Here is a 24,859-nt window from a genome sequence, read left to right on the forward strand (position 1 = left end):
TATATAAATTATCAACTTTTGGTATAAATATATATTTAAAATAAGAATTCATGTGAATTATATTTTTTTAATTTAATTTTAATATAATTTACAAAAGAAAAGTAATGTATAAATTTATTTTAAGTTTCAATTCGATTATCGACATGTACACCAACCTATATTCTTTCTCTTATATTGGCTATTCGATTATAATAGCTAATTTTCTGGATACAACTATCTCCAATGACAATCGTTTTCGTGGATAATGTTCGATTACCAAGAACGACATGTCCCAATCAGGTTAGAAAATGATTATAATTTTATTCGAGTCGCGTGTAAACCAAATTTAGACGAATGTGAAAAACTAAAGTGTACGCGCGATTTCGCGTCCTACGATCAATAATAATCGACAGGACAAATATCAAAATCCAAATGCCTTTAATTTCGAGGAATTGTCCTCATATCGCCAATCGTGGTGATCTTGCTTTTATTGAGATCGTTGTGTCTCAAAAGGAAAGATTTAAAAAATGTAGTGAATGTGATACGGATGGGCCTAATTTATGGTTATGTTTGTTTCCTGATTGTCGTTGGGTCGGATGTCCAGAAACACATTTGGATCATAGTACTGTACACAACCAAAAATTTCCTAATCACTGTGCTCATATGAATCTTTCTACAAATCGTATATGGTGTTACTCTTGTAAAAGAGAAGTTATAACTAGGCATGTACCATCACCATCAATATCACCTACTCAAGTGGATATAAAAGCACAAAATAATAAGTTTTCTGGTGATGCACCTATTAATATAGATTGTAAAACTGATGACCTTAATCGACTTATATTGGATAAGTAAGTATTATAATTATTTTTTTCATAAATGTTTTTTATATATATTTTTAAAAATATAAATATTATAAATTTTTGATATACAAGTTTTTAGGAAATAAACATTTTCTTGTTTCTATAAATAGGTTCTATGGAGAGCTTATAAATAGAGTAAATTATGAAAAAGATAGATTATTTAATGAAAAATCTGGTGATTCACCAGATAGTACAGATTCAGATGAGAGTAAAGATTTTTCTGGAAAACCAAGAGGTCTTGTTGGTCTTCAAAACATTGGCAATACATGTTATATGAATGCAGCACTTCAAGCTTTATCAAATGTACCTCCTTTGACTCAATTCTTTTTGGATTGTGGTCATATGGTTAGCTATATGTCCAAAGATAGAAAGCCTGGTTTAAGTTTAAGCTATTTAAACCTTATTCGAGATATGTGGAATAGAAAAACAAGAGGATATGTTGTACCACATGGAATATTATCTGGTATTCGAACAGTTCATCCAATGTTTAGAGGATATCACCAACATGATACTCAAGAATTTTTAAGATGTTTTATGGATCAATTACATGAAGAATTAAAAGAACATATAGAAGATGATCGTGACAATGTATTGAGATTGAAGGGATTAGGAGAACAATCTTCAGATGAAGATGAAACTGAAATTGATGGAAATGGTTCTAGCCAATCAGATGCTGAATATGAAACTTGTGATTCTGGAGTAAGTGAACAAAGTTCTCTTAGTGATGAAGGTGAACGTGGTACAAAAAGAAGATATTCTCGGGTATCTCAGACAGAAAAATTAAGAAGTAAATTTACAAATAGAAGCATCAAAAAATCAACTGTAGATCAACCATTTTCTCAGCCACAAAGATCAACACAAAATTCACCTGTGAAATACAGAACTAAAAAACAAATGAAAACACGAAGTATCATTAGTGATATATTTGATGGAAAACTTTTAAGTAGCGTACAATGTCTAACTTGTGATAGAATTTCAACAAGAGTAGAAACTTTTCAAGATTTGTCATTACCCATTCCAAGTAGAGATCATATTGATATGTTACATCAAGGACCTTTAACACCACAGAAAGCAGGGCCATGTTCTGATGTTGTGTATGTGACTAATCAATCTGGTTGGCTATCATGGTTTTTGCAATGGATGCGTTCTTGGTTCTGGGGACCAGTTGTTAGTCTTCATGATTGTCTTTCTGCATTTTTTAGTGCAGATGAACTTAAAGGAGATAATATGTACAGTTGTGAGAAGTGTAATAAGCTGCGTAATGGAATTAAATTTTCAAAAGTTTTAGAGCTACCTGAAATATTATGTGTCCATTTAAAAAGATTTCGTCATGAATTAATGTTTAGCTCAAAAATAGCAAATTATGTTTCATTTCCATTAGAAGGCTTAGATATGCGACCATATCTACATAAGGAATGTGTATCCAAAGTAACAATGTATGATTTAATATCAGTCATTTGTCATCATGGAACAGCTGGTGGTGGTCATTATACTTGTTATGCATTAAATCCTATTGTTAATAAATGGTTTGAATTTGATGATCAATGTGTCACAGAAGTCTCATCAGAAACTGTAAAACATTGTGAGGCTTATGTGTTATTTTATAAAAAGTGGTCACCAGAAATGTTGCAGCTGCGTGATAAAACTATGGAATTGATGGAAATTTCATCTAGAGAATTATCTGATTTGAATTTTTTTGTATCACGACAATGGATAAATCGTTTTAATACATTTTCGGAACCAGGACCTATAGATAATTCTGATTTTCTTTGTCCACATGGTGGTGTTAATCCTGTTAGAGCACAATTTGTAGATAAACTTAGTATGCCTATTCCACAAGCAGTTTGGGAATATTTATATAATACGTAAGTGCTATATAAATTATATATTTTATACATTTTTTAAATTTTTAAAAATTATTTTCTTAATCGGAATTTAAGTTCATTAATTAAAATATTATTTCAGATTTGGAGGAGGTCCTGCATGTACACATTTATATGAATGTCCAGTTTGTGAAGAGAAATATGAATCATTACAGAAAAGGAGACAATATGAAATGGAAATATTTCAACAATTAAATCATAATACTGATAATCCTACTGCTATATATGGATTGGCTATGGCTTGGTTACGTCAATGGCAAAGTTTCGTTCGTGGTAAAGAGACTCAGCCACCTGGACCAATTGACAACAATTCTATTATAATAAATAAAAATGGTCAAAATATTCTTAAAGTTGGTAAGTTTTAAATTAAAATATATTCAAATTTGCAATAAATTTATATATAACATATTTATAATAAATATATTAACATAATAATTATGTATAGGTTCAGATTATGGACAAATACCAGAAGAACTCTGGCAATTTTTTTTAACTACATATGGTGGAGGACCAGAATTAATGTTGCATTCATGTCAAAGACCTGTCTCTGCTCAGTCTAATGTATCATTACATTCCACTTCAAATTCAAATTTAGATCAGAATTTTAAATCTAATCGTATAGAAGCTAAATCCAATAAACTCTGTATGACTAGGAGTTCTGAAACAATTTCACAACCAGATAGTGCTATTGAAAGTTTAACTTCAGATAGTGATTCACATCAAACACAGAGAGATGTCAGTGAGTAAATTCAATATTCTATTATTATATATACAAATGAAAGCTTCCACATGGACCCTAAAGTTATAATTGATATCCTTATATAAAAGAATTAATTTTTAATTGTCATATCCTAGTTATGTTACAGATTATAGTTAGATTTATAAAACAAAAGTAACTTCTTTGATAAAACTATTTGCACAGTACTATTTGTACAATATTTGAAAATTGTGGAACATTATATAAAAATTTTAAGAAATGTCTATATATCTCATGGCATTTGCTTGTGTGTTTTTTGTTTATCACTATGTGCAATTTAATGTAAATTTATGGGTGTTAAGTGTATTTGGTGGGCAATTAGTTAGTACAAAATTTGGTATCTACGACTGTATTATTTAAAGACAAATATTTAGCTGTATTCTTAGCCTAAGCTGATGACATTATTAGTCCTCCGACTTTGGTGTTAAATTTAACACTTTTCCTCTTTGTATATTTACTATAATATCTATGTGTCATTCCTGCATATGAAATGTCCAAATTTACATATTTTCTGATTTATATGTATTCATTAAAAAAAAAAAAAATGCATACATTATATAAATATAAGTGGAAGACTGAAAAATAAATCACAGACTTAATTTAGCAGAAATTTTTAGTTAATGAGAATAAAATATGTCAAGTGCATCTGGATTGCAACACAATTTTACAGATAATAATACAATCAAGCTTCTTATCATAGGAAATTAGTAAGACTTCTACAACAATTAAGTTATAAATTTATTGATATGTACATCTAAGTAGAAGTTAAAAGCATTTTTTGTTGTGATCTCACGGCCTTATATTGTTATCAGAATTATTAAATCCAATAATTAGCGTTTAATTTGTATACAATATATTATAATGAAGTATTCATATTGTATGCGTGAAACGCTTGTTTGAATGTTATTATAATTTGAATTACAAAACGCAGGGACACAAATGATTGTAAAGTTAATATGAATTATTAATTATCACTGTGAAAAGTAACATACCTAAGATAAAATAATAAACAAGTTGATTTCTTTATTTATTAAAAACTATTGCTTATGGTTTTCATTAATACCTTTAATATTATATCTTAGTAGATAATATTATTTTTCAAAACTATGAACAAGTATTCTTTTAAAAACATAGATCATTGTATATAATCAATTTTATTGAGTAACTTTTCTCATTTATAAATGCAAATATTTTATATAAATTCATTACCTATTATTTTAGAATTATGAATTAAATCTATTATGATTATACAATCTTTATTGAATACTTTATTTCCTGTTCATCGATATTAAATAATATACTTTATTTATTTTTTAAAATATTCTTATCTGAATTTTAAACAATAAATATCAAATATTAATTATTTATATATTTTAAAAAGAAATGAAGAAGTACACGTATTTTATATTCACTTATACGATCATTTATTTTTATCATAGAAAAGATTAATAATTCTTCTATCTCGTATTATTTGAAAAATCATTATTTATTCTATTCTATATTCATATTTTTATATTTTACGACTAATTAATATAAAAAATATATTTTCAAATTCAAATATCTAAAAACAAAAAATTAATTTAATTTATATTTATTAATAATATTTATTAATTTTATTAATTTATTAATTTATTTTCAAAATTATCTCCCTTCAAAATTATCAAATTCTAAAATATATGTATTATCAATTTCTATAAGAAGATTTGCTATTTAAAAAACGCTCGCCCGAATTGCAACTTTTTGCAAGTTTTGATATCAGTCTCGTCTTATCAAATGTACTTCCATGATACCAACAATGAATTCTTTTTTTCAAATTTCGATATTTTTTTTAATATCAACAAGAAATCCCTTAGATGTCTTAAGAAATATACAATTGACTCAAATTAATAGATATAATACATATGACAAATTCCCCATCAGAAGTCTCCAATCAGTGGACAACTGACAATTACCGCTCTCTGGAATCTCGGTTTTTCCTTTCATTTCACGTGGGGAGATCTAACTTTAAACTACAGTACTGATATGTCGAGAGATGCCTCATGGACCACATCGATCGAGACTTGCGCGTTCGAGGGATGCTGGCCATATTCTTCTGATGTTCCAACCCCTGACACGCCAATCCCGTAGTCTATGTCGCGATTAAGGGCTCGCGATTAGGGACTCGAGGATCGCGGTAGACCGTAGACGACCATGCGGTGTCGTAGCCCACGTAGTTAGACGGTTTCGTACCCTTTATTTTTCAACTATTTCCGTTCTTCGGATCGCCGCCGCTGCTGAATGCTGAATCCTTTCTTTTAGTTTAAGCCTTTCGCTCCACCTGCAAAAAAATCGGGGAGATAAAAATTAAAAGAAACTCGAGGTGAAGGAAATTACGTCTGCCTAAAATTTCGTTACGGTAAGTGAAAGCAAGAAATTGACATTTTGACCGATATTTCAATAGCATGGGAAAAACAGAGGAACATATCAGAGTTATATTAATATTGAAAAGTTTGGAAATGCATGGAGAACGATTAAATTAATTATTAAAAAATTTATGGAGTACACGTTTAAATTTGATTATATGCGTACGAAGAATATCTTGGTTGAGTTTAAAGTCAAATGGAATCGTGTTAAGTTATATGTACATTCTTCTTATTCAATCAAAATGACTTGTATACAATTTAATACATCTAATATTTTTTTAATAATATTTTTCTAAAACGAAAGAATTAATTGAAAAAAAATTTCGAAATCAAAGTGTTTAAAATAAGGTGTGAAAAATTTTGTTATAAAAATATCTTATTATAAACTTTTCAAATTAAAAGTTAATCGAATATGTTCCTCTTAAATTACATTTCTATATTGGCATTTCATCATTTTGTATATGCCAGAGAAATGTGAATTATTCTGTAACGAATATTGAATAATTGGCTGAATTTAAATGCTAACTTGTAATTATATTAGATTCCATATGCATATTTTAACGAAGATTGTAAAATTAATTTTCTTTCAGAAGTAACGAGTTAAACAATGGCTCATTTTCGCGGATTCTACATACCAACTTTGGGAGCAACATTTAACGTTGCCTGGGAAACATTGAAAGCTAAATGGCCAGAGAACAGCCCCTGTATGGAGCTTATCCGTGGCAGTGGTCCAGATCAAAAACAAGCACCGGGACAAAGTGGACATGCACAGTTCAAATCGTTCGACGAAGGCCATGATAATACGGAAATGATGACTATGAATGGAGATCAAGCGTATCGGGACCAGAATAACGTAGCCATCGCTGAGGATTCCTTCAGCTATCAAAGAAACGGGTAAATAAACGAGTGTGTAAAATAAAATGATAATATTACAATAGATAAAAAGAAATCTCTTAACTCTATTCTTTTTTTGTTTTTCCAAAATTTTCTTTCTTCAAAAAAAAAATATATATATATATATATATATATTGAACATCATCAATTTTTTTAATTAAGCAACAATATTATAAATATTACATTTTATTTCGAGATATATGCAATTTGATATTACAGGGACAAAGTTAGAACGGGAAGTGTAAGTAGCGGTGAATTTAGCGAATATGATGAAGGTGGCGGCGAATTTGGTTCAGGAGTAAAAATCAATGAATGGCAGGCTGCGTGGAATGTTACAAATGCTATACAGGTATTTTTTATTTCGCGATTCATTCAATTCTTTAAGTCATACAGGACAGAGGAAAATCGAAAAGAAATCTTCATCTATTCTTCTTTCAGGGTATGTTTATCGTGTCATTGCCATTCGCTGTATTACGAGGCGGTTATTGGGCTATCGCCGCAATGATCGGTATTGCGCATATCTGTTGTTACACTGGCAAGATACTCGTCGAATGTTTGTACGAACTTGACACGACAACTGGACAACGCGTACGCGTACGAGACTCGTATGTGGCAATCGCCAAAGAATGTTTCGGACCTACTTGGGGTGCCAGAGCGGTGAATATCGCGCAGATCATCGAACTGCTAATGACTTGCATCCTATACGTGGTCGTCTGCGGTGATCTCATGATAGGAACTTTCCCGGAAGGCGCAATCGATACTAGAAGTTGGATGATGCTAACTGGAATATTTTTACTGCCCCTCGGTTTCCTCAAGTCTCTGCAACACGTCTCGGTGCTCAGCTTTTGGTGCACGATGTCTCATTTGTTCATAAACGCCATCATCGTCGGTTATTGCCTCTTAGAGATCGGTGATTGGGGTTGGTCCAAAGTGAAATGGACGATCGATCTGGAGAATTTCCCGATCTCTCTTGGCGTGATCGTGTTCAGTTATACCTCGCAAATATTTCTACCCACGCTGGAGGGCAATCTGATCGATCGTTCGAAGTTCGATTGGATGTTGAATTGGAGTCACATCGCGGCCGCCGCGTTTAAATCGCTCTTCGGTTGGATCTGTTTTCTAACTTTCCAAAACGATACGCAGCAAGTGATCACGAATAATTTACACTCGGCCGGTTTCAAAGGTCTGGTGAATTTCTGCTTGGTCATCAAGGCCATGCTATCGTATCCATTACCTTATTACGCGGCCTGCGAGCTCCTCGAGCGGGCATTCTTCAGAGGTAAACCGAAAACCTATTTTCCAACGATATGGACCGTGGACCGTGAATTGAAAGTTTGGGGTCTGGCGTGGAGAATTGGCGTGATCGTTTTCACCATTCTTATGGCAATATTTATACCGCATTTCAGTATCCTTATGGGTTTCATAGGCTCTTTCACCGGTACCATGTTGTCGTTTATATGGCCCTGTTACTTTCATTTGAAACTGAAGAGAAATTCCATGGAATGGAGCGCGGTCGCCTACGATTGCTTCGTGATTTTTCTCGGAGTTCTTTTCGGCGTGATCGGTGTATACGATTCAGGCTCCGCCTTGATCAATGCCTTTGAAATAGGTTTACCGTTTTGAACGAGCGCTCGTGAACGTTATTCATCATTATTCCATCTTCACTCGCCTCTTTTACGGAAACAGAAGAATGATATTACACGTGTAGATACATTAATGCTTAAGGAAACCATCGAATTATAGCTTGCGTCAATTGATTCTTAGCGTTACGTTGAAACGGTGATTTCATTAATATTCAATCATTATCTTATTACATGTATCACGCATGTAATTGAATAATACACACACGTACGAAATCTTCGTACGTATCACTTATAGGGGTTGCAGTGTACAATCCGCTAATAAAAATTCCCTTGAAAATATAATTCAATCAACGCGACGACGTCTATATTTTTGCTGGTTTCGAATGTTTTTAACGTTAATCGTATATAAGGAAGAAAAAAAAAAAATATATAATATAATTGCGTATCAACGCTTAGGGAAATTCTATATAAAAAAAAAAAAAAAAAAAAAAAAAAAAGGAAAAAGAAAAATATATCTCATTTCGCTCGATCAAGTAGATATAAAAATTCGTTCGATCGAAAGCTATACAAAAGAGATGTTTTGAGATTGTATATTTATATTCAACCAGAACTTACACATATCTAGCAAATGATCTATTTAAGATGAGAAAATTTAGTAGAAGAAAAATGAAAAAAAAGAAAAAAAAAAAAAAAGATCTATTCGCGTATACAGTTCGGCTTGGACGTGTGTTCTTCTACATCCTTCTCTCTGGTTTCTACATCTTCCTTTCTTCATTAAGAAAAATCGTCGAGATTCAGGGGCTTTCTAGGCAACATATAGACTACTATTCAGTACGCAGTAAACATGACAATACATATTATTGCTGGTTGTAAGTGATCGATGTCTTCCATAATACGTTTACAAAAGCGTATATATTGTACGTACAAGTTAACTACTGTTATGCAGATTTCGGGATTTTATAATCATGATTGCGGGTCTTGTAATTTCTATCTACACGTTGATTAATCACGCTGCGATCGAGGAGGCGTTTTCATTGTTAAATATACAATTTAGTGGTACAGTTTAGTCGATTTCATTGAGCGAAAAAGAAGAGAAGATGACAACGTTTCGTATTATGGTTAAAACTTGAGGATTTTAGCTGCCAACGCGTTTAACAAGTTATAGCACATAATATACTCTCTACTAACGTCTCCTCGTCATCCAAGCGAATGCAAATACATATGTAATCAAGTTATGTACGAACGAGTACAATTAGTTGTATAATCCAACGTCTTCCAAAGGCCTTTATAGGTCTGCATAGTTCACGTTAGTTTGAGCAATATGAATGTAGATGAACTAGTAATTCGGAGGAAGCTGCGAGATGCTCTCAAGTTGAATTGATTTAAATATTATACATGTATTAAGAATTTTAAGTTTTTGCGTAGATATGAATATATACAATTGTTGCTGTTTCAATTGTTTCTTTAAATCTTAAACATATCCATGTCCATTAGAAATTTTTTTTTCGCTTAGCATTACATATTATGTATGTGAAGAGAAAAACAAGAGAAAAAGTCAAATGATTCTGATGAATACAATTTACAAGAAGTATCGAGCAGCAACAATTGTTATATTAATTTTTACGATTTAAAAAGATATCACGTTTTTCGATTTAAGCTTTAGCGATATATGTGAGTAAAAGTTGAAAGTATGGTATTAATATCAAGAATTGAATATCGGTCTAATATTATTTAAATGTTTTATAAGCAAAGTATAGGTAAAACGAAATGAAAAATTAGAAGGAACAAAACATATATGAATATTATTATAACGAGATTAGCTTTAATATATAGTTAAAATAATATTAACATTATTTAATAGAATTCTATTTATATTTTTTTCATTTCAATGATTTTTTTTCGATCGTAATTTTTTTTTTAAATAAATATCGAAAATAAGAAAAAAAGAGGATCTCGCAGTTACAAAAGTATATTATTTAAATGATGAAACGATAATATTTATGAAACGAGTCTTCCAATGATGTCTTCCAAGATGATAATGATAAATTAATATAATACGATCTATTGATCGAAGGAAATTTTTGTCAATGATATTAAACGTTATATTGAAGAATTATAGAAGTTAAGTGTTAATTATTAAGGCTATGATCAAATTTAATATATAAGTATTTAAAAACCATACGCAAATTATTTTAGTATCTTTTTCTTTTTCTCGAGGAATTATTTTCTTCTTTAAACATCATTATATATTCAAAGTAAATTAAAAACATAATATTGCCTTTTATTTAAAAGAAAATATTTCAAAAAAAAAAAAGAGAGAGAAAAAAGAAAAATAAAATTGATATCATATATATATATATATATATATATATATAATGTCAATTTCTTATTTAAATCAAATGTATAATACAGTTTTCATTATAATTGCTGACCAAAAAAAGAAAGAAATAAACATTAAATAAAATTAAATATGGCGTATAAAAATGTCATAATTGAATTTAAAAAAATATTCATGTTATAACAATTCAATTAATATTTTCTAATCACTGAATATTAATCACCATCTATATGTACATAAAAGTACATGTTATTGATTTTAAATAATATAGAATGTTTATTTTATAAAACATTTATAATATAATGTTATCTATAATTTTAGATACATTAATATTCTTTAAATTTAAATATAAAAATATTCTTTAAATTTTACTTGATCTTAAAAACTATTTAATACGATGTGAAAAAAATATTTGATTGTAACGTATAAAAAAATGTCCGTTTTTAAGTTGAAATAAAAGCTTCTTTTTGACAATATAAATTTATTAATCAGATATTTCGGTGTATTTTATTTTTATTTTTTTATTTATTTTTTTTTTTTTTTACAAAATGTTCTGATCATAATAACTATTAAAAGTGATATTTTTTTTAAGTCTTTTTCTTAAATTGATTAGAAGAAAATGTTTTTGTTAGTAAAAAAATTAAAAATATACATATATACATATAAAATCAATAAAATAATCAGAAAGATGTCAGAAATAAAAAAAATAATATGTTTAATATGAAATAATTAGAAGTTTAATTTATATACCATTTTTTTATTAAAAAATATATATATGTAAAATATCGAATGAAAATATATAGAATTTCTGTAATAATTGAATATGTCAAATATGATTATTTATCAATTTTGCTTTTAATTATAGATATTTAGCAATGTGTAAATATTCATATTAGTTTATAAATTATTTTATGATTTAAAAATTGATGATATTTAATTAATATTTGTATGCAAGGATTGTTATATTTATTCGCGCTTTTAAAGGACTTACTCGAAAACATAAATATTTTTCGCGATATCAAAAACAATCTCATTAATGTTGTAGTTCAATAAAAATATATAGATATTATAAAACGATGTAAAATGGGCTTCCTTGGATATACATATATATATATATATGTATAAATTGTACACCTATATGTATATAATATATAATTTATATATGTATATATAGATAAAATAAATATATACATGTATAAATATATGTATAAAAAAAATGAAAATATATTATCAAAATTTTACACATGCGCTATTTGCTTTCATCAAATATTTAAGATTTCTCTATATAATGTTCAAAATAAGAAAGAAATAATAATTTTTTTTAAAAATATATAGTATTTAAATCAAATCATATTTGATCAATATAATAGAAAAAATAATATAATTAATTTTTTGATAAAATAATTTCTATTCATAGAAATATTATTGACAAATTAAACGAATTAAAGTTTGTAGTTTGTTAAAAATAATTTGAAAATTATTTTAATGCCTTTTCTTTCTTTTTTTTATTTTCAACTTTTCAAGCAAAACTAAAATAAAAAATGGAAAACTAAAATAAAAATTTGAAAATAAAAATAAATTTAATCGTTTTTTGTTATTTTAATTAATAAAATTTATAATCTATATTTTAATATATAATTTCTATTTATTTTAATATTTTCACTCTTATTTGTAAAAAAAAGAAAAAGTAACTTTCTCTGCAACAAAAAGTATCTGAAAACCATAAATATCTGGTTCGGTTATGCTCTAAATGCTCTTTATGGCTATATAAAGAGTTCGTTTCCATCGGGAAATATCATTAAATTTATATTTATCATTATGAAACTATTGGTAAGTTAAATAATATTATATTAGAGTATAATATAGATTAATAATATTTTTTCTATTTTAAACAAAAATGTTTTTATTCTTTCAGAAAATTGTTAGCTTATTTTATTTTCTTACATTAATTATTTTTGTAAATGCAAAAAATAGTACAAAAGAAACATTTATACAAAATGACGCTATGGAAATTGGTAAGATTGAAAATACATATATTCATCACATATATCTTCACATAATTATTTATAAATTAATTAAAATTATCTAACATATTTTGTCACACGAAATTTTATTAATTTTATTATTTTCTTTACATTTATTTTCAATATTGTTATGCGTACATTACGATAAGTATAAAATTAAAATATAAAATAAAGTAAAATAATTTATTTTATATATTTATTTTATAATTTTATAATTTTTAAATTTTATTATTATAATAGTAATTATTTATTATAATAGCAATTTGATATGTTAAATTTAAATTTCATTTCAATTTCGTTTAAGTTTTATCATTTAAATATTAATTCAATTTTATATATTTTTATATATTTTATATTTTAATTTCTTTATTTTTAGATGAAGTTCCGCGTGTAAAAATAAAAGTATTTCGAAGTGCAGACAGAGAACAAGATGGGGAACAATTTGCTACTTGGGGATTTTGGATCAAACAACCAGCAATACATTAAAAAGTTAAATTTTCGTTTATATATATTTTTTATAAAATACGAATTTATTCTATTATAAAATAAAACTTTAATTAAATAATTAAATAATATAAATAAATATTAATAATTTAAAAATTGATTTTTAATATAAAATAAAAATAGATAATTATATAATTACAGGATCATAAGAAATGTTAATAAATGTTAATAAAAAATGTTAATAAAATGTTAATAAAAAATCAAAAATTATTTCAATGCATATTTATTATATTTATTACTCTTTTCTAATTATGTTTTATACATAATACAACGCAATTTCTTTTTTTTGTATGTATAATAGATTATTAAGATGTATTTGATGTAATGTAAATTTTCTGTTTTAGTGTAAATAAAATAGTTAATTTAATGAAAATTAATAAAATTTTGCAAAAATAAAATTTCTGAATCGTATATTAGAATATACAAGATTATAACTTTAAATATAATGTAAAATCATTAAAAAAAAAATTAACTGAATGTTAAATATTGTTATTATTCAACAAGACATATAAGAAACAATAAGATATTTAAAAAATCTTTATCTATTTTGTTACAAATACAAATTTTTATATAAATAATATATCTTATTTGTTTTATATATCAATAACATTAATTAATTTCTTTAAATATTTATAAAATATAATAAAGATATAATTTTTTAAAGCTAATTACATCAATATATTCAAATATTTATACGATAATGCAAATATAAAGAATTAATTCAATTTTGTTCAATTAAGTGTAACAATTTATTGCATTTTTAAAAAGAAAATTAATAAAAGTTAATATAAAATAAAAAAAGAAACAAATTTTAAAATATTAAATTATAAAAATAAATTAGTTAACATGAAAAATATATTTACTTTTTACTTCAAATTATTAATAATTCTTAACAAATTTTCTTTAAAAAATATCTAATCTAAATACTTAATTTAAGTATAGGAAATATGTATATATAAATATAAGTATATATAAATATAAATGTGATGTTACATATTCTCTGCAAAAATTCTTTTCTATAGCCATTTTTAATGTAATGTATCTTCATACGGCAACCCTTTAATATAAGCAATAATCTATATAAATAATAATTTATATAAGATTGCGAATTATATTATGTTGCAATGCTACTTTTAATTTCACAAAATATAATTTTATTTTTGCATATAAATATAAATAATTTTGTATACAAATATTCATTTTTTTCTCTCAGAAATTATTAATTATTAAAAATTAAAGATTATGATAAAGAAAGAAAAAAAAATATTTTAGCAATAAATTGATATATATAATAAAACGATTTTATAAATATTATAATATAATTTTTTGTAAAATTAAGTTTTTAGCTAACTTTTTACGTATATATTCAATTTTATATCACAAAAATAATAATATTTTTACATTTTTTGTTATGTAAATATAAATAAATGATTCATTTTATTTAAAAACTTTCTTATGAATTATTTGTAAAATATATAAATAAAATATATATATTGTGTGTAATATATATATTGTTATTTTACTTTCGAATATATGTTTATTATGTATTTATTTTTATATTATTTATAGCATTATTAGCAATATAAATATATATTCAATTTTGTGAGTAATTATATATATAATTATTATATTATTATTATTAATTATTAATTATTAATGACAATTACTATTAAAATATAAAAATTATTCTTAAAATAAACAAAAAAAAGATATAGGAATTATACATTAATTTATATTTATAATTATATTAGAATTTATGTATATATATACATATATAATTTTTATATATTTTTTATATATTTTTTTAATATTTAAAATAATATTAAAAAAATTCTCCTATAATCGATATTCGCTGTAGGAATGACTGAGATTGACAAGACAAAAGATGATAATTTAATTTTGCAGTATTATTTGTTGGATATAAATTTTTTTTTCTAATATTTTCAAGTAATAATTGAGGTTCAAATCTTAATTTTATATTATTTTGTTTAATAAATGATTCATTATTGTTTATCATAGCAGGGGTAGAATAATGTTCATCAGAAGTACTATAAGTTTCATAAGTATCAATATTTTCACTATCATCAACTTTATAAATTCCTGAGGGAGGTGCAGCAACTTGTACTTTTAAAGACTCTTCTTCTGGATTATTTATGTTTATTTTATCTTCTTCTATTCTTATAGTTTCATCTACTTTACCATTTATAGCTGATAAAGGATTGATTGATTTTTCATCAATGTTATTTTCTATATCATTTGTAAAAGTATGCCTCATTTCAGATAGTTTTACAATTTCAATTGATTCTTCATTATTTTCATTTTTAATATTTTTTAAATGGAATATATTATGTTCTGTATTATCTTTTTCTTTTTGATCATTTACAGGAATAAATTTCCATAATGTTGCTTTCTGATCTGAAAATAAATTCTGGCTTCTATGACAACAATATAGTGCTCCAGGATCAATAGGATGTGCTTCAGTATTAAAAATATATCCTCCTGCATCAATAATACATTGACCCCATTGTGTTTCAATAATTTCTCCTTTTTGACCAGAATTATGAATAAAATTATCAGGATCAAAAAGAAGATAAAGATATTTTGTTGTCTCTGCCAAAAAAAAAGATTCCATTCTATCAGCTTTTCGATGATCTCTAACATCATTAATAGTTGCATAGCCACATGTAGTTTTAGCACTATGTTGCAAACTTCTTAATATATCTACTCCTACTTGTATTAAATAAGGATCTCCAGTTGCTCTATATAAATACATAACTGATTCTATGAGTTCTGGTCTTAATGGATATCCTTCTCTATTAGTACCTGCTTCAGCTTGTGGTATATTATAAAATTCTGGTGTGAATCCAAATTGTTTCCAAACACGATGATAATTATGTAATGATTTCATAGCATCTCCAATTTCACCAAATAAACTTAATACTCCAGGCCAATATGCATCCAAAGATTGAAATACTGGTAAAGTTACTTGACCTTTTGTCATAGAAACCCATAAATGCCAATCTTCTCTGCGAATATATTTTTCAATAGCCGCTTTGTGCTCATGAAATATTGTTCCTAATAGTGGTTCTTGAAATAATAATGTACCTTTTGCTAAATATTCAAAGTAAGAATCAACTCCTGCACCAATTCCAGAATCTTGAGCTGTCCAATGACCTGTTAATACATCTACATGGTTACCTACTAATCCAATATTTGATTTATAATAATGTAATGCTTTAATAGCATTCATAGCTACTTCTTCATATAGTGGATCTCCTGTTAATCTGGACAATGTTCCAAATTCTAATAAAAATGTACCTATTCCAGCAGTACAAGTAATACTTGTTTCACCTTCAGGTACTCCATATTTCAAATTAACAGTACCATATGGCATACCTGTTGGAGTGTCAAAAGCTGCAATTAAACGTTTTGCCATGTCTTCAGCAAGACGTAATAATGGACCATTACAAGGCCATCCTGGTTCCAAGTGAATGCCTGCTTTATGTGACAAGAGATGAGCACTAAGTAATCCTCCAACTACTCTTATATTAGTTTCAAATACAGATACATTAATATTAGCTTCAAAATTTGCTCTTGCACTTATAATTTCTGCTACACGTCGAAATTCAGAAAAATTGCCCATTACGGCAAGAGTATCCAAAGCATCGATAAGTGTTAATGAAAAACTACCCCATGTATCGAATCCATCGCAACTTAATGATCGCAATTCATCGTAAGGATAAGCATATGTCAAATAACTTGAATAAGCATGATCAAACATAGATCGTACTTCTTCTCTTAGAGTAATTAAATCTTTCTTTTCGTATTCGCGTAGTCCATTTACCCAAAATAAAAGGCCAAAATATAACCACATATCAAAAAGAAACATTTTGATTATTTAATCATTTCAGATTTTATTAATTATAGTGTAAATTTATGTAAAATAAAATAATAATGTGACATTACTTGATAATGACATTAAAAATTCTTACAAACCGGCAATTATTCCGGTATAATATACGATTTATTTCTATCTATTGTACTTTGACATTATTTGGAACATGCTCACTTTATAATATTGAATCATATGTTTTTAATTCCATTAAAAATATATAATTTAATTCTTATTTATAAAATGAAAGAGAGGAAAAAATAAACACAAATATTTACTATTTTATACATATTAAAATATTTAAATATATATAATTCATAAATTTTATTTTTAATAAAATTTTCATTCTATGATTTTTTTAAATATAATACATCAAAATGAATTAAATTAAGTATTTAGTAAAGTATTCGAATTTTTTATATACAATTTAGTTTTTATTACATTTTTATAGCAATATAAGTTTTCGCTAAAATTATTAAGAAAAATTGTGGTAATACAAAATAGATATATTAAATTAATAATTTGAAAATATTGATATTTAATTTTCCTGTTTTAATTCTTTTTAATTTTTAAAAAATATAATATAAATCACGAATTTGAATATTTAATAGTTAAAAAAAAATCAAAATTATTTTAATGAAAATAAAGATTATTTAAATTAACAACCAATGAAATTATTGTTTTTTGCATATTATTCTGGATTGGTAGTAACATTGTATTTCGCAATGTTGTAACATAGTATTGCTGTTACTATTCATGAATCAATTTTAATAGCAAATACATTTACTATAAAAAATACCATACACATAGAAATTATTTCAAATAAAAGTATTTTACAATAATCATAATCATTCATAGATTAAAATCAATTTTATTTGATTGGCACAATTATTGCTAGGAACCTTCTGAACATTTTGTTTCTAGGCAATGGCGTAAAATTATTAAATGTATTGTAAATGTTCGTATTTTATGTTTATCATTTGTTGAAATATCTAAATTAAAAACATTTTTTGTAATAAATAACAATTATTATATATTATGGGAGCAATATTTTTTTTAAATTTACTAATAAAAGTATACGGAAAATCATCTTCCGTTTGCACAAATATTGTCAATTATTGGTTAAGATTAAAAATTAACAGTCATTCTGTACAACTACGATAGCGATCAACAAAAATGAAACTGAATGAGCTCGTTTATTGGTAAGATATTTTTATTCTATTTATCAAATTTCAATCAAAACTATGTAATTGTTTATATATTGTACAATTCTAATATTTTAGGTATCAAAAAAAAATTGGTACCTATGACAAGCAACAATGGGAAAAAACTGTGGAACAACATATTCTTGGAGGATTTACACATGTACCAATGAGAACTGCAAAATTAAAAACAGAACTTATTGATGTAGATCTTGTACGAGGTAATAAATTAAATAAAAAATTATAATTAAGATTTCATTATATTAAATTACTTTATGATATAATTATTCTTATAATTAATATTCTATTTTATAATTATTTAATCTTAAATAATATTAATATATACAGGTTCTTCTTTCCCAAAAGCTAAACCAAAACATGGATTGTCAACAGTGGCTTGTTTAGCACTTCAGCGTTTATTATTTCTTCCTTTATATAGGAAATGGTGGATACAACAGACTAGTTTAAAAATTTTTACTTTATTTTTATTATTATATAGTTTGCAGTTAATCAATATGTGTATATATTTTTGTCAAATGATGAAGGACAATGAAAGTGATGTACGAATTATTTAATTATTAAGTATTAGTTATACATATATATATATATATTTCTGTATATGTATGTATATATATATATGTTGATTATATATATATATATTTATATATATATATATTTATAGATTATATCAACATCAGAAGTATTAATACCTCTTATTATGATGTTGACCTTATGCATTGTTCATTCTCATATTGTATCAACTCATTCAGGACCAATGATAGGTGATGGACAAAATAAACAAAAAATAGTAAGACGTTTACGACATACTAGATGTCGAATGGGTAAATCAAGAACAAGACAAAACTTGCGTAAGTTTTTATTATATTATAAAATTATATAATTATTATAATAAATCTGTGAATTTATATTTATTACAATTTTTATTTATTATGTACTTTATAGGTTTGCATGAAGATTCTAAATCATCTCAAGATACAGCATCTGAAAAAGCTAGTACAGTAAGTGATGAAGTATTAACATCTGTACGATTTGCTAAAAAAGTTGTAATTGAAAATTCTTTGACTGTCAATCGATCACAGGTAATTATAATTCATTATTTAAAACATATAAAAGTAAATTTAAAAAATTTATATATAATAATTTATTTTTATAGGAATTTGTGACTGTTCAAGCATTTTGTGATAATGACCCAATAAATGTGACTGTAAACAATTCTTTATCCATGAATGAGGCTTCAACTAGTCATACACAATCAAGTTAATACAGTACTAAAACTTTCTGTTTTGCTATTAATCATATATTTTTGTTTAAATGTACAGTATATTTTTTTTCATAGATGAAGTTCCAGATCAAAGTATGAAACATGTACATCAAGATGATGATGGATTTGAAAGTTTAAATGGAAATGTATCTAGTGATAATGATAAAAGTACTACACAAGCAACAGTAGAGAAACTTAAACAGAAAAGGGATTTACTTAAAAATAACGAAGAACGCATTCTTTGGTTAGAAGATTCTACAAGTCAAGTTTTGCAATCAAAATTTTCAGGTTTGATTTGCAACAAATTTGATTTAAATATTTTTTATAATTATTTTATTATATATAATATTAATGCAAATGCTATATAATTATTTAAAATATATTATTTATAATATATTAATGCAAAATGTTATATAATTATTTAAAATAATGTTTTTTTATATTGTAAATATATATGTATTTATTCATTAGATTTTTTTTTGTAACAATTTATTTTCTTTTTATTTACTTTACTCATTAGATATTTATTATATGTTTTGAACTGCTAACACGCTTTAATCTTTGTTGGAAAGGTAAAATGGCCTATTAGCTAAAATGATTGTCTTCCACTTTCCACGCAGCATCTGAATTGTTAAAAGCACGAGACAATTCTTCAAATAGCGAACCAGAAACTTCTAATAAGATGGTAAATATTTAATTTCTAACTTAATATATAATATATAATATAAATATAAATATAATAACATAATTTATTTTTTTTATTATTGATATTATTAATTTACAAATAATGTAAATTTGATTTTTTAAATAATATAATATTGAAAAAAAAATTCGTTCAATTTTTTTATGATGTTAATTACAATTTATAGTACTAATTAAAATTAATTTACAACTATTTTATATTTTTACTTAATTTTATATTTATATTTAATTTATATTAAAAATTTATATTTTTTTATTATATACATAAAAATATATTAATAAATATACAAATAATTTTATAATTTTAATAATTAATGTATATCTTTTTTAATTTTTTTCTAATATATTAATTATTTTTTAATAATATATATATATAATATTTTTATAAATTATGTTTACAATTTTTAAAGTTGGGTATTCAATGAAAATAATATTTGATTTTTTATTATAATTTAAGTATATTACAAAATATTTTAGAATATTAGTTCATCTTAATTTTTTCTTAATATATTTCATTATATTAAATGAATACATTTTATAAATCTATTTTATTTTTGTAATAAAATACAAATATATTAAAATTTGTTGAGTTATTATTTAAAGGATAAAGATCAATGTCTGGGAATAGGATCAAGAGAAGGACGCCAGCAATGTGAAAGTGAAGAAGAAGGAGAATGTGAAGAAACAGTTACAAATCATTTAACTGAAGCTACAACATCTGCAACAGAATGGATGGGAGTGACTACAAATAGTGATGAATGTAGTTACAGGTGAATACTTAAATATTGTTGAAATATATGAAATTAATTATATATATATTATTAAATTTTATATAATTAATCTTGTTAATTGATTAATTAATTGAAATTATATTTAATGAAAAAATTCTATATATAATAAATAAAAATATATTTCTATTAATATAAAATAGTCATTATATATATTTTTATTCAAGAATTTAATTGTTTATTTATAATTATAATTAAAATTACTAAATTTATTATTTAAATTTTATAAAATATTATATTATAAAATTGTACAAAATAGCTTAATAATTTGTTTTAATAAAAAAAAGATTATTATTTAATAAAAAAAAAATCAAAACAAATGAGATAATGAGTATTAATTTTTGTTGATATTTATATAAAAATATATACATTATGTTATTATATCAATTAATATAATTTAATAATAAAATTCGTTTTAAAATTGAAATTTTTTATAGTTCAGAACTTGAAGAATCCGATCTACATAGTGAAACTAATAAAAATTATGGAGAATTTGTTGAACATCCTTTTTCTTGGGAATTTGAATTACCACCTTCAATGATGCTTAGCTCTAACTGTGCTTCATATGATCGTGGTAACATATTAAATTATAATAATATAGATATAAAATTTAAAAATTTAAAATTAATTAACAATAAATGTAATCTATTATTTAATAAAAAAGAATTCTATATATTTTAGTCTCATGTACTATATGGACACGACGTGATATAAAAAAGGCTGAACTATCGGTGCTGGACATCAGTTCGGCTATTATTGCTAGAGTAGAATCAATGCCTGAAAGTATGAATTACTTTTATGGAGGCCTAATGCTTAGTGTGGTATTATCTTTAATACCATCTATCAAACGATTGAGCGATCATGTTGGGATGGACAGTAGTAGCAATGTAACTAGTTCCTTAATACCAAATGACTTAACTTATGTCAATTTGGAAACATATAGCGATATTTTATCTAAAGTTATAGATTTGGCATTTGGAACAACTCTTTGGTAAATATACATATATTTATATAAATTAATGTATAATCAATAAATCAAACATAACAAAAATTATTTTATATATAATAAAATATATTATTATTAAAAAAAATATTAAAATAAATATTTATGGAAAAAAAATAATTATTATCATTAATTTCAGGGAACGTACTGTAGTACTTATATCAGCCTTTGAAAGACTTATATTATCCTCTTTATTATTTTTTTTATTAGCAGTTGCAGAACGTACTTACAAACAAAGACTCTTATATGCAAAATTATTTTCACATTTGACATCATCAAGACGAGCCAGAAAATCTGATTTACCGCATTTTCGATTAAATAAAGTACGCAATATAAAATTATGGTTAAGCGTTAGGTCTTATTTAAAGGTAAAATAAAAAAAAAGGATTTTATTTTTATATTTTTAATATATCTTTAATATTGAAGTCCACATTTTTTATAAATAATAATTAATTTTAAATGTACTACATATTATAGAGAAGAGGACCGCAACGTTCTGTAGATGTAATAATATCAGCAGTATTTATTGTTACCTTATTGTTATTATCATTTGTAAGCTTGGAACTAATTAAGGTAAAAAAAAAAGAATAAAAAATATTGAAATGAAACCATTATATAAATATAATATTAATATTTATGAATTACAGGATCTTGAAAGTTTGCATTCCCGATATAACGTTGAAGCACTGTTTTGGAGTTTTTCTCTTGGAATATTTATATTACGTTTCATGACATTGGGTACAAAAATTAATAAAAAATATAGAAATCTTTCTGTTTTGATTACTGAACAGGTAATTTTAATAAAATGAATTTTGTTTTATGTCATATAGAGATTTAAGTATAATTTATATTTTTTATTTTTAATCAAAATATTGTTTGATTTTTTTTTAGATTAATTTATATTTGCAAATAGAACAAAAACCACATAAAAAAGAAGAACTTATGGTAGCAAATAATGTACTCAAATTAGCAGCAGATTTGATAAAGGTAATATAATAAAAATTTATTATTGAATTTATAAAATGAATGAATTAAATAATCGGTATATATTTTCAGGAACTTGAATGTCCATTTAAAATATCTGGTTTATCAGCTAATCCTTATTTATATACAATTACAAAAGTAGTATTATTATCTGCTCTTTCAGGAGTGCTTTCAGAATTGCTTGGATTTAAGCTTAAGTTACACAAGATAAAAATCAAATAAAAAGAGGGATATTATATTAAATATTCATTTCCATATAACTACCTCACAATATTAAATAATTAACAAAAATAACAATTTTGTTATTAAATATTAAGCTATTCTATAGTTGTATTTTGAACAAATGTTCAAAAGATATAGTTTCATTTTTTAATTTCTCAATTTATGAATTGAATATATATATTACATATCATTGTTATTTCATACAATTAATAGAAATTTTATGTTCTATTTAGCAAATTAAATTATTATAATATTTTCATGTATTATAGTAAAAAATAATAGGAAGTTTTGCTCATAATTATTCTAGATAAATTATATTATAATAGATCACTAAATATTAGATCCACAGTAAATATTTGTTTATCTTAAAATAATTTTTATTTTATGCATATAAAAATTTATAATGCTAATAACAAAATTTAAATATAATTATTTTGTCAATAATATTTAATGAACAATGTAGATATTAAATATTTATTGATGCTTTGTATATATAGGATATTTAAATATCATATGAACTGTAAATATTTCTACAAACATTTTAAGTGCTATATATAAAATGAAAGAATTTACAGCCACATATAAACACACATATACTTTTGAAAAATTATGAATATTACTACTTAAATATAAATTATATGGCTGATTGAATTAAATATTTTTATGTCTGGTTTTTAAAAAAATAAAATTACATGCAATAATAGTGATTTTTGTTTTTGATGTGCTTAAAAGATTGAAAAATAAATATTAAAAAAATAGTACCTGTAAAAAAATGTATGTAATTGTATATCTTTTCTTCATAGAATGATTTTAAGTGTATTCATGTATATTAAATAAAAGAAAAATTATAAGATCTGTAATTATTTATAAATAATTTTAAAAATGTAATAAAATTAATTATATATGTGAGAAATTTAAATTTTAGTTTATTTAAATTCAATTTTTGAATTATATATTTATTTTATGCTCATACATTACTTATATTATTCAGAACAATAATTTTTAATACACAGTAATTTTTAATACTCTGGAATGTTAATAATCAGAAATTTGCGAATAATTTTTCAAACTAAAATTGAATTAATTATATTATAAAAAATGAAATTTATGAAATTTCAATTAATTTTTTATTAAAATTAACTAGTTTTTTATTCATGTTTACGAAAATTTATGAAAATATTTTCTGATCTTATACTAAAGAAAAATATTTGAAAATTAAAGATTTGAAAAATACAATGCAATGCAAAAAATATATAAAAAGATGTTTAGTATCCTGTGAAATTAATTATTACAATTTAATACAATTTAATACAATTTAAACAATTTATAAAAAATATTAAAATATAATCAAATAATATTATAGATTAAATATAGAATAAACTTCAAAATATATTTATTACTTAATTCGAGTAAAATTATAAATGAAATAGGAAATAATGAAATAGGAAAAATGATAAAGTTAAATATCGTAATCATCTTTTAAACATAAATTTTGCACACTTTATATAAACAAGGAGAATAAATAATGAAAGAAGAAGAAAAATAAAATAAGAATTG

The 24,859-nt window shown here is 24.4% G+C and overlaps 4 protein-coding genes across 4 annotated transcripts; 3 read left to right on the top strand and 1 right to left on the bottom strand.

The window, feature by feature from the left end:
- Positions 1-167: 167 nt before the first annotated feature.
- Positions 168-4,522, top strand: LOC122718481 (ubiquitin carboxyl-terminal hydrolase 20-like). Its single transcript, XM_043943551.1, has 4 exons — positions 168-830; positions 953-2,707; positions 2,808-3,079; positions 3,171-4,522. Exons 1-4 carry the CDS (start codon positions 412-414, stop codon positions 3,470-3,472), a joined length of 2,748 nt encoding a protein of 915 aa, XP_043799486.1. The 5' UTR covers positions 168-411; the 3' UTR covers positions 3,473-4,522.
- A 992-nt stretch (positions 4,523-5,514) lies between these two features.
- Positions 5,515-10,147, top strand: LOC122718509 (vesicular inhibitory amino acid transporter). Its single transcript, XM_043943597.1, has 4 exons — positions 5,515-5,877; positions 6,475-6,778; positions 6,998-7,127; positions 7,217-10,147. The coding sequence occupies exons 2-4, from the start codon at positions 6,492-6,494 to the stop codon at positions 8,399-8,401; spliced, it is 1,602 nt and encodes a 533-aa protein (XP_043799532.1). The 5' UTR covers positions 5,515-5,877; positions 6,475-6,491; the 3' UTR covers positions 8,402-10,147.
- Positions 10,148-15,049: 4,902 nt separating this feature from the next.
- Positions 15,050-17,306, bottom strand: LOC122718528 (ER degradation-enhancing alpha-mannosidase-like protein 2). Its single transcript, XM_043943633.1, has one exon. The coding sequence runs from the start codon at positions 17,114-17,116 to the stop codon at positions 15,050-15,052; it is 2,067 nt and encodes a 688-aa protein (XP_043799568.1). The 5' UTR covers positions 17,117-17,306.
- A 989-nt stretch (positions 17,307-18,295) lies between these two features.
- On the top strand, positions 18,296-23,618 carry LOC122718503 (protein phtf). Its single transcript, XM_043943592.1, has 16 exons — positions 18,296-18,321; positions 18,403-18,542; positions 18,670-18,881; positions 19,004-19,190; positions 19,285-19,421; positions 19,496-19,598; positions 19,679-19,891; positions 20,224-20,288; positions 20,909-21,075; positions 21,531-21,667; positions 21,775-22,084; positions 22,236-22,464; positions 22,574-22,669; positions 22,744-22,887; positions 22,988-23,083; positions 23,153-23,618. Exons 1-16 carry the CDS (start codon positions 18,296-18,298, stop codon positions 23,300-23,302), a joined length of 2,412 nt encoding a protein of 803 aa, XP_043799527.1. The 3' UTR covers positions 23,303-23,618.
- Positions 23,619-24,859: the final 1,241 nt, after the last annotated feature.

The sequence above is a fragment of the Apis laboriosa genome, unplaced genomic scaffold (assembly GCF_014066325.1).
Source record: "Apis laboriosa isolate Shangri-la unplaced genomic scaffold, ASM1406632v1 scaffold64_cov150, whole genome shotgun sequence".
Classification (NCBI taxonomy): domain Eukaryota; kingdom Metazoa; phylum Arthropoda; class Insecta; order Hymenoptera; family Apidae; genus Apis; species Apis laboriosa.

Coding starts and splice junctions, on each gene's coding strand:
- LOC122718481 (XM_043943551.1), top strand. CDS start 412: ATGCCTTTAATTTCGAGGAATTGTCCTCATATCGCCAATCGTGGTGAT. Junction 2,708..2,807: donor TGGGAATATTTATATAATAC/GTAAGTGCTATA, acceptor ATATTATTTCAG/ATTTGGAGGAGGTCCTGCAT. Junction 3,080..3,170: donor TCAAAATATTCTTAAAGTTG/GTAAGTTTTAAA, acceptor AATTATGTATAG/GTTCAGATTATGGACAAATA.
- LOC122718509 (XM_043943597.1), top strand. CDS start 6,492: ATGGCTCATTTTCGCGGATTCTACATACCAACTTTGGGAGCAACATTT. Junction 6,779..6,997: donor TTCAGCTATCAAAGAAACGG/GTAAATAAACGA, acceptor TTGATATTACAG/GGACAAAGTTAGAACGGGAA. Junction 7,128..7,216: donor ATGTTACAAATGCTATACAG/GTATTTTTTATT, acceptor TTCTTCTTTCAG/GGTATGTTTATCGTGTCATT.
- LOC122718528 (XM_043943633.1), bottom strand. CDS start 17,116: ATGTTTCTTTTTGATATGTGGTTATATTTTGGCCTTTTATTTTGGGTA.
- LOC122718503 (XM_043943592.1), top strand. CDS start 18,296: ATGAAACTGAATGAGCTCGTTTATTG. Junction 18,322..18,402: donor CTGAATGAGCTCGTTTATTG/GTAAGATATTTT, acceptor CTAATATTTTAG/GTATCAAAAAAAAATTGGTA. Junction 19,599..19,678: donor AACTAGTCATACACAATCAA/GTTAATACAGTA, acceptor TTTTTTTCATAG/ATGAAGTTCCAGATCAAAGT.